Source organism: Salmo salar, chromosome 06, assembly GCF_965601325.2.
Source record: "Salmo salar chromosome 06, fSalSal1, whole genome shotgun sequence".
Taxonomy (NCBI): domain Eukaryota; kingdom Metazoa; phylum Chordata; class Actinopteri; order Salmoniformes; family Salmonidae; genus Salmo; species Salmo salar.
This window is the reverse complement of record NC_138296.1, coordinates 29386601-29400142: the sequence shown is the minus strand read 5'-3', so window position 1 is coordinate 29400142 and position 13542 is coordinate 29386601. Positions and strand designations below refer to the sequence as shown.

The window sequence follows — 13542 nt, the reverse complement described above, 5'->3', positions numbered from 1 at the left end:
GAGGTCAAAACTATTTCACTCAAAAGGAAAGTACAGCCTACCTGAGTGCCTCTGTATGACAAAGTAGAGAATAGATCAGGGATTGTTTCATCACACAGATATATCGTTTCAGTAGGATATCTGTATACAGTACACAGTATTTGTCTGAATGTGATTTAATATTCTCAATATGTAGCAACACTTGCAATCATTGGTCAACTGGATGAAGTGAACCTGAAACAGGCGGGTCAAGAGGCGGATTCCCCTTCGTCATCATAACATCGGCCAATGGGATTGAGTCGGTAATTCGATGAGGAGCAAATGGCTGAGTTCACAGAGAAAGGACGATACTATTAGGGTGGTGCTGTTGGTGGTCGTCGCAATGCAATAACATTCAATATGGAGTACATAGTTCTGTGAATCTTATATTTCGGCTACTACAAATAGATAAGTATCCATTAACTGTCTAGTCATTCCATCATTTAGTGAATCTGTTTCGGGAATTCTTTAGAGAGCGTAGGCTATGTATTTGATGCATTGTTACTTGAGAGGCGTTGTTCTGATAGCAATTTGGTGCTGTGACAGTTAAACTGTTGTTAACATTTAGATACGTATTAATGTAGCTATATTTCAAATGATAAATGTTATCCTTGCAACGAACTCAACAGCGTGTGGTGGCGATTCTAATTTGTGTACAAGCCTGGTAGTGGCTAAAGCGCTATTGAACATTTTGTAGAATACTCGGTTACTAGGTGAAAGGTTAGGGACATCGCTCTCAAATAGTTCGTCGTCGGGTCGTGTATGATCACAGGTAAGAGACTAGGCCTACGCTCTGTAGGCAAGGCTGCATTATATGATAACATTTTTGCACAGTGCACTTTAACTAGCCTGCCTAAAACAACAAATAAATCACGGTTCAAACACCAACTATACAGTATGTAATCCTATAAGCCATCCTATAAGGTCGAGGCTACCTCGCATTTAATTTTAATTCATTACACATATTTACTTTTTCACTGTTGAAATTAGTCAAGTTAGGTAGTCATTTACAGTCAAGTGAGTCATTTGTATAAGAGAGACTGGTCCAAAAGCACTCTTACCTCTCTGTCCTCCACTGCCACGTGTTGTACACCCTCTATCCTTACCCCTCTGCCATTACATTTTAACACCATGCTGTAGGCCTGTCTCTCTCACTTATCCCACCCTTATAACCCTTTGAAACTCATCTCCTCCACTGCTAGGATGCGCAATGCAGCGAGTGCCTCTTTGTCTCTGGGATCGCTGGGTCTGCTGCGTCTCTTCGGGGTACCCTGGTCCTGGAGCTTAGCAGCAGGCTTCGGGGTCTTTCTGGGCACAGGTGGTTGGAAGTACCTCTACATCGTAGTCCGTACTGCCAAAAGAGACCTAAAGTGAGTGCCTTTAATTTGTTAAGAATATGTAGTGTGCTTGCATCAACTTCTACTACCATAAAAAAACACATTCAGACTGCTGAAGCAGGCACACACATTTTCTTCAGGAAATGTACCTTTTGCTAGTTAGTCATCATCACTATAGGTAATGGTAAAATAGTAACATTCTCTCCCTAATCTCCATCTCTGTACTCCTTCCAGTGGCCTTTATGTGTTGTTACGAGTCAAGATAGCCTTGTGGCACCACCTACGACGCAACAGCAATATCCCCTCCATCTTTGCCCAGACGGTGAAGCAGCACCCAAATAAACTCGCCCTCATCTACGATGCCACAGGAGAGACGTGGACCTTCACCCAGCTGGACCTGCTGTCTAACGCTGTGGCCCAATGGGCTCTGGCCCAGGGCTGGGCCCCGGGGGATGTGGTGGCCCTCTTCATGGAGAGCCGGCCCTTGCAGGTGGCCCTCTGGCTGGGCCTGGCCAAGGTGGGGGTGGAGGCAGCACTCATCAACTTCAACCTGCAGAGGGATGCTCTCCTGCACTGTGTTGGAGTGTCTGCGTCCAGAGGGATCGTGTTCGGAGCCGAGCTGGCTGGTGGTAGGTGGGATTCAGAGATGGGGAAATGTGGGGTTTGGGGTCGGTATTCACAAAGCGTCTCAGAGTACGAGTGCTGATCAAGGATCGGGTCACTCCTCTTATTCATGCTTGCAGGCTTCTTCTTGCAAGCATTCCAAAGATAATATCCAATGTTCTGATGGCCTGTTGCAATATTCCATCTCAGAATTCTGTCTCTGTACATCTGGGTGGGTCAACTGTCTGGCAACAGTCTTACGTCTGCTTATTTCAGACATCTAACTATCATTATAAAGCATTCCAACAATTTTTTTCTGATGGTCTGTTGCAATATTCCATCTCAGAGTTCTGTCTGTTGATTCTGTCTGGGTGGGTCGACATTCTGTTTGGCAGCAGTGTTCCGTCTGCTTATGTCAGTATTCTGTCTGGCTTTCTGTTTGTCTGGGTCAACAGTGATGTTCTGTCTGCTCATTTGTTTTGTTGCACTTTTATTGTCAACATTCTATGCATAATGCATCAGTACACTATCTTTCTTGTAATTATGATTTGTCTGTTCTAGAGGTCGACCGATTATGGTTTTTCAACGCCGATACCGATTATTGGAGGACCAAAAAACAACCGATACCGATTACTCGGCCAATTTAATATTTTATTTATTATATAATTTTTTTTAAATATATAATGACAATTACAACAATACTGAATGAACACTTATTTTAACTTAATATGATACATCAATAAAATCAATTTAGCCTCAAATAAATAATGAAACATGTTCAATTTGGTTTAAATCATGCAAAAACAAAGTGTTGGAGAAGAAAGTAAAAGTGCAATATGTGCCATGTAAGAAAGCTATCGTTTAAGTTCCTTGCTCAGAACATGAGAACATATGAAAGCTGGTGGTTCCTTTTAACATGAGTCTTCAATATTCCCAGTTAAGAAGTTTTAGGTTGTAGTTATTATAGGACTATTTCTCTCTATACGATTTGTATTTCATATACCTTTTGACTATTGGATGTTCTTATAGGCACTTTAGTATTGCCAGTGTAACAGTATAGCTTCCATCCCTCTCCTCGCTCCTACCTGGGCTCGAACCAGGAACACATCGACAACAGCCACCCTCGAAGCAGCGTTACCCATGCAGAGCAAGGGGAACAACTACTCCAAGTCTCAGAGCGAGTGAAGTTTTGAAAACGCTATTAGCGCGCACCCCGCTAACTAGCTAGCCATTTCACATAGGTTACACCAGCCTAATCTCGGGAATTGATAGGCTTGAAGTCATAAACAGCGCAATGCTTGAAGCATTGCGAAGAGCTGCTGGCAAAACGCATGAAAGTGCTGTTTGAATGAATGCTTACGAGCCTGCTGGTGCCTACCATCGCTCAGTCAGACTGTTCTATCAAATCATAGACTTAATTATAACATAATAACACACAGAAATACGAGCCTTAGGTCATTAATATGGTCGAATCCGGAAACTATCATCTCGAAAACAAAACGTTTATTCTTTCAGTGAAATACGGAACCGTTCCGTATTTTATCTAACGGGTGGCATCCATAAGTCTAAATATTCCTGTTACATTGCACAACCTTCAATGTTATGTCATAATTACGTAAAATTCTGGCAAATTAGTTCGCAACGAGCCAGGCGGCCCAAACTGCTGCATATACCCTGACTCTGTTGCAAGAGAAGTGACACAATTTTCCTAGTTAAAAGAAATTCATGTTAGCAGGCAATATTAACTAAATATGCAGGTTTAAAAATATATAGTTGTGTATTGATTTTAAGAAAGGCATTGATGTTTATGGTTAGGTACACGTTGGAGCAACGACAGTCCTTTTTCGCGAATGCGCACTGCATCGATTATATGCAACGCAGGACACGCTAGATAAACTAGTAATATCATCAACCATGTGTAGTTAACTAGTGATTATGATTGATTGATTGTTTTTTTATAAGATAAGTTTAATGCTAGCTAGCAACTTACCTTGGCTTCTTACTGCATTCGCGTAACAGACAGGCTCCTCGTGGAGTGCAATGTAAGGCAGGTGGGTTAGAGCGTTGGACTAGTCAACTGTAAGGTTGCAAGATTGAATCCCCGAGCTGACAAGGTAAAAATCTGTCATTCTGCCCCTGAACAAGGCAGTTAACCCACCGTTCCTAGGCCGTCATTGAAAATAAGAATGTGTTCTTAACTGACTTGCCTAGTTAAATAAATGTGAAAAAAAAAAAAAATATCGGCCAAATCGGTGTCCAAAAATACCGATGTCCGATTGTTATGAACTTGAAATCGGCCCTAATTAATCGGCCATTCCGATTAATCGGTCGACCTCTAGTCTCTTCCCTTGACCAGGTAGTTAATCGATAACTACCTTTCAATTATGTATTCACTCTCCCAGTGAAAGTCCCCTTCTGAAATATCCTGTGGCTCACTCCTCTACTCTGCCTCTTCTATCCCTCTCCGTCTTCTCTCCCTCAACTCTTCTATCCCTCTCCCTCTTCTATTCCTCCTCTATCCCTCTCCCTCTTCTATCCCTCTCCCTCTTCTATGCCCCTACTCTCCCTGTACTCTCCCTATCCCTCTTCTATTCCTATTCTATCCCTCTACTCTCCCTATCCCTCTTCTATTCCTATTCTATCCCTCTCCCTCCATCTCTCCCATCATCTCTCTCCTTTCTTTCTCCCCCTTTCTCTCTGCCTCATATCTCTGCCTCTCTTTCCTCTATTTCTCGCACTCCTATCTCTCTCCCTCCTCTCTTTGTCTCCTCAGCCATGTTGGAGGTGAGCTCATCCCTGAGCCCGTCGATGGTGCGGTTTTGTACAGGAGAGCTCAGTGTAGACTGTCTGGCCTCCCTGGCTGCCCAGAATCTGGACTATATCCTGGCCTCGGCCCCTACACTGCCCCCTCCTCCCTGCATCCCACCCAAGAGCTTCAATGGTGAGTGTCCTCCTTTCCCTCGCATCTTATTGTTCATCCAGTCTCCTATATCTTACAGATACCTGTGGCTGGACACTTATTTTGAAGCATTTCAGAATGTAATATTGTGTATAACATCATAATACTACACACTACTATGCTCTCTTGCTGCCAAGGTAACATATACCTCACAATCTCTGGCCAGTCTCCAACAAGATAAAATGTATCTCGTCATATGTAAAACAGTTTAGCTGGAGTCCACAACTATCTGCTAATACCCATCTCACATTGACAGCTTAGTAGGTCAGAGCTGACAGGTAAAATGAGCCCACATGAAAAAAAATGGATCTGTATGCATGGAGTGTTTTCCAAATGAATATTCCACTGTCATCCTCACTTTTTCAAGTGAAATAAAACAGTTCAGTCACTTTTCCTTGTCACTCATTGTCTCACTCAGACAAAGAGCTGTAATTACCAAGACTAAATTGGAAGCTCTTTCCCTAAGATGATTGATCCATCCCAATTTCCTGGTGATTTTGTATTCTACTCAGTCGTGGTTCTTTTTTGGTATCCGTGTCACAGATTCAATCTAGGGCAGATGTGGCTTTGATTGACAGCTCCAGGTGTCAGCTGAGCTTTGAGTAAATTATGTGTTGTTAGTATGAACTTATCTCCAGGGCATATTAACTTCTCCTCACATACCCTCAGCCAATTCCATGTATTTTATTTATTCCAGTACTAGCGTACCTGATTTAACCTGTCAACTAATCATCAAGCCCTTGATTAGATGTATCAGGCCTCCTGAGTGGCGCAGCGGTCTAAGGCCGTTACTGCAGACCCTGGTTCGAACCCAGGGCCGTGATCGGGAGTCCCATAGGGCAGCGCACAATTGGCCCAGCATTAAGCTTTAACTTCCTGACTGATGTCTTGAGATGTTGCTTCAATATACCCACATAATTTTCCTGATGCTGCCACCCCCGTGCTTCACGATTGGGATGGTGTTCTTCGGCTTGCAAGCCTCCCGCTTTTTCCTCCAAACATAACGATGGTCATTATGGCCAAACAGTTCTATTTTTGTTTCATCAGACCAGAGGACATTTCTCCAAAAAGTACCATCTTTGTCCCCATGTGCAGATGCAAAACGTAGTCTGGCTTTTTTAAGGCGGTTTTGGAGCAGTGGCTTCTTCCTTGCTGAGCGGCCTTTCAGGTTATGCCGATATAGGACTCGTTTTACTGTGGATATAGGTACTTTTGTACCTGTTTCCTCCAGCATCTTCACAAGGTCCTTTGCTATTGTTCTGGGATTGATTTGCACTTCATCTCTAGGAGACAGAACCCATATTTTTCCTGAGCGGTATGACGGCTGCGTGGTCCCATGATGTTTATACTTGCGAACTATTGTTTGTACAGATGAACGTGGTACCTTCAGGTGTTTGGAAATTGCTCCCAAGGATGAACCAGGCTTGTGGGTGGAGGTCTACAATTTTTTTTCTGATGTCTTGGCTGATTTCTTTCGATTTTCCCATGATGTCAAGCAAAGAGGCACTAAGTTTGAAGGTAGGCCTTGACATGCATCCACAGGTACACCTCCAATTGACTGAAATGATGTCAATTAGCCTATCAGAATCTTCTAAAGCCATGACATCATTTTCTGGAATTTTCCAAGCTGTTTAAAGGCACAGTCAACTTAGTGTATGTAAACTTCTGACCCACTGAAATTGTGATACAGTGAAATAATCTGTCTGTAAACAATTATTGGAAAAATGACTTGTCATGCACAAAGTAGATGTCCTAACCGACTTGCGAAAACTATAGTTTGTTAACAAGAAATTTGTGGAGTTTTAATGACTCCAACCTAAGTGTCTGTAAACTTCTGACTTCAACTGTATATATTTATTTATTTTTATCAGGTGTACTAGAATGGGAATAAATTGAATAAGTGGAACAGGCTGGGAGTACTCAAGGAGAGGTTTGGGAAACTTACTCTAGGTTATTGCTTAGTCAATCTCAGGCATATCAGTGGGAAGCCCAGTCAGTCAACTGGCCATCCCGGAGAGTATTACAGTGAGGGAAAAATGTATTTGATACCATGCTGATTTTGTATGTTTGCCCACTGACAAAGAAATTATCGGTCTATAATTTTAATGGTAGGTTTATTTGAACAGTGAGAGACAGAATAACAACAAAAAAATCCAGAAAACGCATGTCAAAAATGTTATAAATTGATTTGCATTTTAATGAGGGAAATAAGTATTTGACCCCCTCTCAACCAGAAAGATTTCTGGCTCCCAGGTGTCTTTTATACAGGTAACGAGCTGAGATTAGGAACACACTCTTAAAGGGAGTGCTCCTAATCTCAGTTTGTTACCTGTATAAAAGACACCTGTCCACAGAATCAATCGATCAATCAGATTCCAAACTCTCCACCATGGCCAAGACCAAAGAGCTCTCCAAGGATGTCAGGGACAAGATTGTAGACCTACACAAGGCTGGAATGGGCTACAAGACCATCGCCAAGCAGCTTGGTGAGAACGTGACAACAGTTGGTGCGATTATTCGCAAATGGAAGAAACACAAAAGAACTGTCAATCTCCCTCGGCCTGGGGCTCCATGCAAGATCTCACCTCGTGGAGTTGCAATGATCATGAGAACGGTGAGGAATCAGCCCAGAACTACACGGGAGGATCTTGTCAATGATCTCAAGGCAGCTGGGACCATAGTCACCAAGAAAACAATTGGTAGCACACTACGCCGTGAAGGACTGAAATCCTGCAGCGCCCGCAAGGTCCCCCTGCTCAAGAAAGCACATATTCATACCCGTCTGAAGTTTGCCAATGAACATCTGAATGATTCAGAGGACAACTGGTGAAAGTGTTGTGGTCAGATGAGACCAAAATGGAGCTCTTTGGCATCAACTCAACTCGCCGTGTTTGGAGGAGGAGGAATGCTGCCTATGACCCCAAGAACAGCATCTCCACCATCAAACATGGAGGTGGAAACATTATGCTTTGGGGGTTTTTTTCTGCTAAGGGGACAGTACAACTTCACCGCATCAAAGGGACAATGGACGGGGCCATGTACCATCAAATCTTGGGTGAGAACCTCCTTCCCTCAGCCAGGGCATTGAAAATGGGTCGTGGATGAGTATTCCAGCATGACAATGACCCAAAACACACGGCCAAGGCAACAAAGGAGTGGCTCAAGAAGAAGCACATTAAGGTCCTGGAGTGGCCTAGCCAGTCTCCAGACCTTAATCCCATAGAAAATCTGTGGAGGGAGCTGAAGGTTCGGTTTTGCCACCAAGTACTAAGTCGTGTTTTGCAGAGGGGTCAAATACTTATTTCCCTCATTAAAATGCAAATCAATTTATAACATTTTTGACATGCGTTTTTATGGATTTTTTTGTTGTTATTCTGTCTCTCACTGTTCAAATAAACCTACCATTAAATTTATAGACTGATCATTATTTTGTCAGTGGGCAAACGTACAAAATCAGCAGGGGATCAAATACTTTCTTCCCTTACTGTATGGAGATGCAGGGGTTTTGCTAAATGGGCTATCTGGGGTCTCTGTGCTCTCGTTTAGATGTGGTGTGAGGACAGTGTGAGTGGGTGTCCGCATCTTGGTTTGCGTGGGTACCAGTTACCACTTGTCTCTCTGTTGTTGTGATTGTCAGTCTCACTGTTGTAAATAGAATGTGTTGTTTCAGTCATGTTATTTAACCTTCCCTTCCTCTCTCCATCCTCCCCTGCTTCCCTCTTCCCTCCCTTCCTTTTATACTTCCTCCACCCTCCCATTTCCCCCCCTGTCCTTCTCCTTCTCTTCACCCTTCTCTCTCCATCCTCCCCCACAACCACCAACCTCAACAGATCGTCTGTTCTATATATACACCTCAGGCACCACAGGACTCCCTAAAGCTGCCATAGTGGTGCACAGTCGGTGAGTCTCTGTCGCAGCATCCTAATATCCAGCAGTGATACACTTGTCTGGTGTGTTTCTGCGTATGATGATTCCCAATGCTATAGCTTAGCACCCACTGCATTCATGTATTTGATTATGGAATCCTTTTTGTATTGTTCTATCTTCAGGTATTACCGTATCGCTGCTTTTGGATACCATGCTTTCCGCATGCGCCGGGATGACATCATCTACGACTGCCTTCCCCTCTACCACTCTGCAGGTGTGTGTGTCTTCTCTTCATTCATCTCTCCATCTTTTGCTTCTGTCCCACCACCTTCCACCGTCTTTCAGGAGTCATTTGGTTTGGTCTGACAGTATGGTCCTGATTCTGCTCCTCAACCTGTCACCCTCACTGGCTGTCCAATGTTCCTCTCCTGTACAGGTAACATCATGGGTGTAGGCCAGTGTCTCATCAATGGACTCACTGTGGTGGTGAAGAAGAAATTCTCAGCCAGTCGCTTCTGGGAAGATTGCATCAAGCACAACTGCACTGTAAGTAGAAAAAAGCTTATGGATCCTTTTCTTTGAGCATAGGAAGAACATCCTGACTCTTGAGTGGTCGATGTGCAGCTATAAGATTTTTGATTGAAACCCGCATTGAATTTAAATCTGATGTCTACGCTGTTCCCCATCCGTCCACTAGGTGGTGCAGTACATAGGGGAGATCTGTCGCTACCTGCTGTCCCAGCCGGTGCGGCCATCTGAGAAGGGTCACCGGGTTCGCCTGGCGGTGGGGAATGGGCTGCGCCCTAGCGTCTGGGAGGCCTTCACCGAGCGCTTTGGGGTGGCCCAGGTTGGGGAGTTCTACGGAGCCACCGAATGCAACTGTAGCATTGCCAACATGGACGGCAAGGTAGGGGTCATGGGCAATGTTGTCAACTGCCTCGATCAACAAGTATGTAAATAATAGAGAGCAATATATTTTTGCTAAAGACTGCGACTTTTATAGAGCCACAACACAATGTGGTGTACCTCAAGGATCTATTCTTGGGCCATTATTATTTCTTATTTACATAAAAGGGTCTTCCTGTGGTATCAAATACTTTTTATGTCTTCTCCACTGACAAGGTGGGAGCTTGTGGGTTCAACAGCCGCATCCTGCCCAATGTGTACCCAATCCGCCTCATGAAAGTGGATGAGGAGACCACGGAACTAGTGAGGGACAGGCACGGCCTGTGTGTGCCCTGCTGTCCTGGTAAGTAAATGGGCACCGATATCGAAAATCGAAATTTTTAGACACGATATCGATAAATATAGGACTTTTACAAAACCAACTGTGTGTGTGAATGTTAACCTGGGTAACTGTAAAGCATCTTGTGAAAAATGTATGTAAAAAGGGATTCATAACTACACTTGGATAGATTGACCTCTCCATGTACGACTCCTCTCTTCAGGGGAGCCAGGGCTGCTGGTGGGAAGGATCAACCAACAGGACCCGCTACGGAGGTTTGATGGCTATGCCAACCAGGATGCCACCAGGAAGAAGATCGCCAACAACGTCTTCAAGAAAAATGACTCGGCATATCTGTCAGGTAAACCCACAGGCCCTTAGTGTGATTAAACAATAATTATGGATTTAATGTTTACTTCGATTATCATACTTGGAATTAATGCTTTTATATCAGTCCTTATCTTTACCACAATGTAATGTGTAATCAACTCACCTCTCTCTACCTCCTCCCAGGGGATGTGTTGGTGATGGATGAGCTGGGCTACATGTACTTCCGGGACCGCAGTGGGGACACGTTCCGCTGGAGAGGAGAGAACGTCTCCACCACCGAGGTGGAGGGAACACTGAGTGGTCTGCTGGGCCAGGCCGATGTGGCTGTGTATGGGGTAGCTGTACCAGGTGAGATGAAGTTCACATTATGTGCACCATGTTACATGTATGATAGTGACAGGAGGTGAAACCAGGAGTTACTCTCCACTTGAAGGCCCAGTGCAGTCAAAATTCTGTTTTCCTGTGTTTCATTGTACAGCTGATGAAACAAACTCTGTAAAAGTGTTAACAAAATTGTCCAGTGCTATTTCCTGATAGTTGTTGGTTGAAAATATAATCTACACAGGAACTTCTAATCAGCAGGTTTTGCCTGAGTGGAGTTTTGGCTCGCCTGGTATCATCACCAGGTGGTAATTCTAGTTAATCGACCAATAAGAGTTCCAAACCTCTCTGCCAGTAACAGCTAGTTTTCAGTTGTCTCCTCTCCACTCAAACCACTCCCAGGCAAAATTCTAGCTTGAGAAATAGTTTTTTGCTAAAAATAAGCTATTTGTTTATTTTTTTACATTTTAATGGAAAAATATCACTATTGTACTTAATTGTTACCCAGAAATGATTTGATATTGATGTAAAAACAGCTGAATTGGGCCTTTTTAAATGTTGATTTGACAGCATTGTCCCTGTTAAATAAATGTAAAAATCGACCAGTCAACAGGGAAGTTGAGTGATTAGGAAGACTTGTCTTTGGCCATTTGCAGCATGGTGTTGTGAAAAGCCTGACGTGTATGTTTGTCTCCCCGTAGATGTGGAAGGGAAGGCAGGGATGGCTGCCATCGCAGACCCAACAGGGACATTTGACTGTGATGCATTCCTGCGAGAGGTCCAACAGGCCCTGCCTCCTTACGCCCGCCCTGTGTTCCTACGCATCTCCCCACAAGTAGACACCACAGGTGAGTGGACTGGACACAAGGCTAATTCTAATGTGAAATATTGATCAATTGTATTTTTTATAAGGCCTTGCATGAAGCATCTAATGCTCATTCCAAGAAAAATGAAATGCATTAATGACCTATTTTCTTTGTTTCCCTCCTCCTAGGTACCTTTAAAATCCAGAAGACCCGGTTGCAGAGGGAGGGATACGATCCACGCTTATCAACTGACCAGATCTACTTTTTGAACTCCAGAGCAGGGCGTTATGAGGCTGTGAATGAGGAGCTACACAGTGCTATAGTGGAGGGTAGAATGGCTCTATGAGATGGACTACTTTAAGCTGGGTTTACACAACACGTTTATGAGGCTGCTTTGAGCCACAGCTTGTTGTAGCTACGTTAAATCTAACCACATAACTGTTTTCGCGAGACACATTGGTATGGACAATCCTCACGACCAAGTGAGGAATCTTGTAGTGTGACCCCTGTCTGTGCCACATCGTTTTGTGTGGCACCACTACGTTGGAAAGACAACAAAATACTACAGGAAAGACGGTCGTTTAGTGCGAGAGGTTCAGCCATGTTAGGATTTTGAAAGTCATGTAGTGCACACCCGGCTTTAGGAAAGTGACTGTCAAGGTGTCAGATACTGGAGACTGATATGCTGGAGTGGAAAAGCCTTATCATGCTGTTACAATGCGTTATAAGACTTGTCATAAGCATGCATGACCCCTTATGTCTTATCAACTCATAATGATCCTGTCTAAACATCCGGCAATTTTGTCAGTTGATATTTTCATATGTTGTGAAAAATAACATAGTATAAGCCTTATTATAAAGGCTCATCTGTGCTTAGAACATGTTATAAAGCATTACACCTGCAGGCTTTAAGTAGTGTTATTGCTGAAGTCTCCATGTATCAGTGTTTCTCCCTACACCAGCTCCCTGGATCTAGTCTAGATCAGGGGACCGAAGGGCTACTGATTCATCAATAGGGAAACCTTAGTACTGTTACAAAACCATGTTTTAACACTGTATCAATAATGTCCAAGGACAAGGTTGGATTTATATATTTCTTCATTTGTGTTGTTTCTTAGTTTAGCCAAATGAAAACGTTCAAGCCTTCAACACTACGATGCACATAGAGTAGAACAAGTTTTCACTTGAAACCAGGACGTCTGTTACAATGAGAGTGTAAAAGAGCTGGGACTGAATATACCACAGTCGTTGAGATACCAGTCTCTGGAAGAAGATTGTGTTCCAGGCTATTTGCTCCCAACCTTGTAATAGTAGTGTGCCACCATGTAAAGAACAAAATCCTGAACAGGTTTTAGCAGTACTTGAGTGTCCATGTTGGATGAGGTGTTGCTACCAGTGTGTTAGTAGTATGATAGAACATTCTGCAGCTGAACATGCCTCTTATTCCAAAAACTAACTGTAGGAGTTTCCATTGTGAGATTACATTTGTTTATGTAAAACTAAACCCGATTACGTAACATGTTTGAAGTAATGGATGATATGTACTGACTGACCACTCAGGTTCACACACATTGATATTATGTGCCTTGTGGGAACCCTGTGGAAGCCCTGTGGGAGCCCTGTGTGTCCTGGAACTATTGGGGGTTTATGCTTAACCTGACTAAGAAACTCCAATACATAAGAAAGAACATTATTTAAACAATATCTTGAAAATCTGTCAATTAGTCAGCGATCATGGTTGCCCTATTATTATGTAATAAAGCAATATTGTAGAATTGATTGAACATTAGTCTAGCTCTCCATTTTCATACATTTGTTTAGGTGTAACTCAGAATAAAGGTTTGTAAAAGACACCAGTGTTATGTTATTTTGTGATTCAGAACAGAGTTATAAGGGCTCTGGCATGCTAGGACAAACTTGTACCTTTTTAGGGCTGCTAACTAGTTTCAGGTCTACCGATTTCAGGACTTGCTACTTCTCAAGTCAACATGTACACTGACTGTCCAAAACAATAGGAACACTTATTGTTTCCATGACAAAGCTTAACCAGGTGAAAGCTATGATGCCTTATTTATA

At 43.2% G+C, this 13542-nt stretch overlaps 1 protein-coding gene across 2 annotated transcripts; it reads left to right on the top strand.

The window, feature by feature from the left end:
- The first annotated feature begins 290 nt into the window (after positions 1–290).
- Positions 291–13319, top strand: LOC106606772 (long-chain fatty acid transport protein 1). Of its 2 annotated transcripts, XM_082976428.1 has the most exons (14): positions 291–790; positions 1221–1388; positions 1590–1984; positions 4732–4899; positions 6289–6435; positions 8748–8817; positions 8967–9058; positions 9221–9330; positions 9482–9691; positions 9907–10033; positions 10233–10370; positions 10523–10687; positions 11362–11508; positions 11655–13319. In XM_082976428.1, the coding sequence occupies exons 2-14, from the start codon at positions 1222–1224 to the stop codon at positions 11810–11812; spliced, it is 2094 nt and encodes a 697-aa protein (XP_082832554.1). In that variant the 5' UTR covers positions 291–790; position 1221; the 3' UTR covers positions 11813–13319. The 2 variants fall into 2 exon arrangements, with proteins under 2 accessions (XP_082832554.1, XP_014058605.1); XM_014203130.3 differs by lacking the exon at positions 6289–6435 and having other exon boundaries at positions 293–790.
- The last annotated feature ends 223 nt before the right edge of the window (positions 13320–13542 follow it).

Excerpts from the sequence above, each read along its gene's own strand:
- LOC106606772 (XM_082976428.1), top strand. The coding sequence starts at position 1,222 with ATGCGCAATGCAGCGAGTGCCTCTTTGTCTCTGGGATCGCTGGGTCTG. Across the intron at positions 1,985-4,731 it reads CGGAGCCGAGCTGGCTGGTG|CCATGTTGGAGGTGAGCTCA; the intron begins GTAGGTGGGATT and ends TTGTCTCCTCAG. Across the intron at positions 9,331-9,481 it reads GCATCAAGCACAACTGCACT|GTGGTGCAGTACATAGGGGA; the intron begins GTAAGTAGAAAA and ends TCCGTCCACTAG.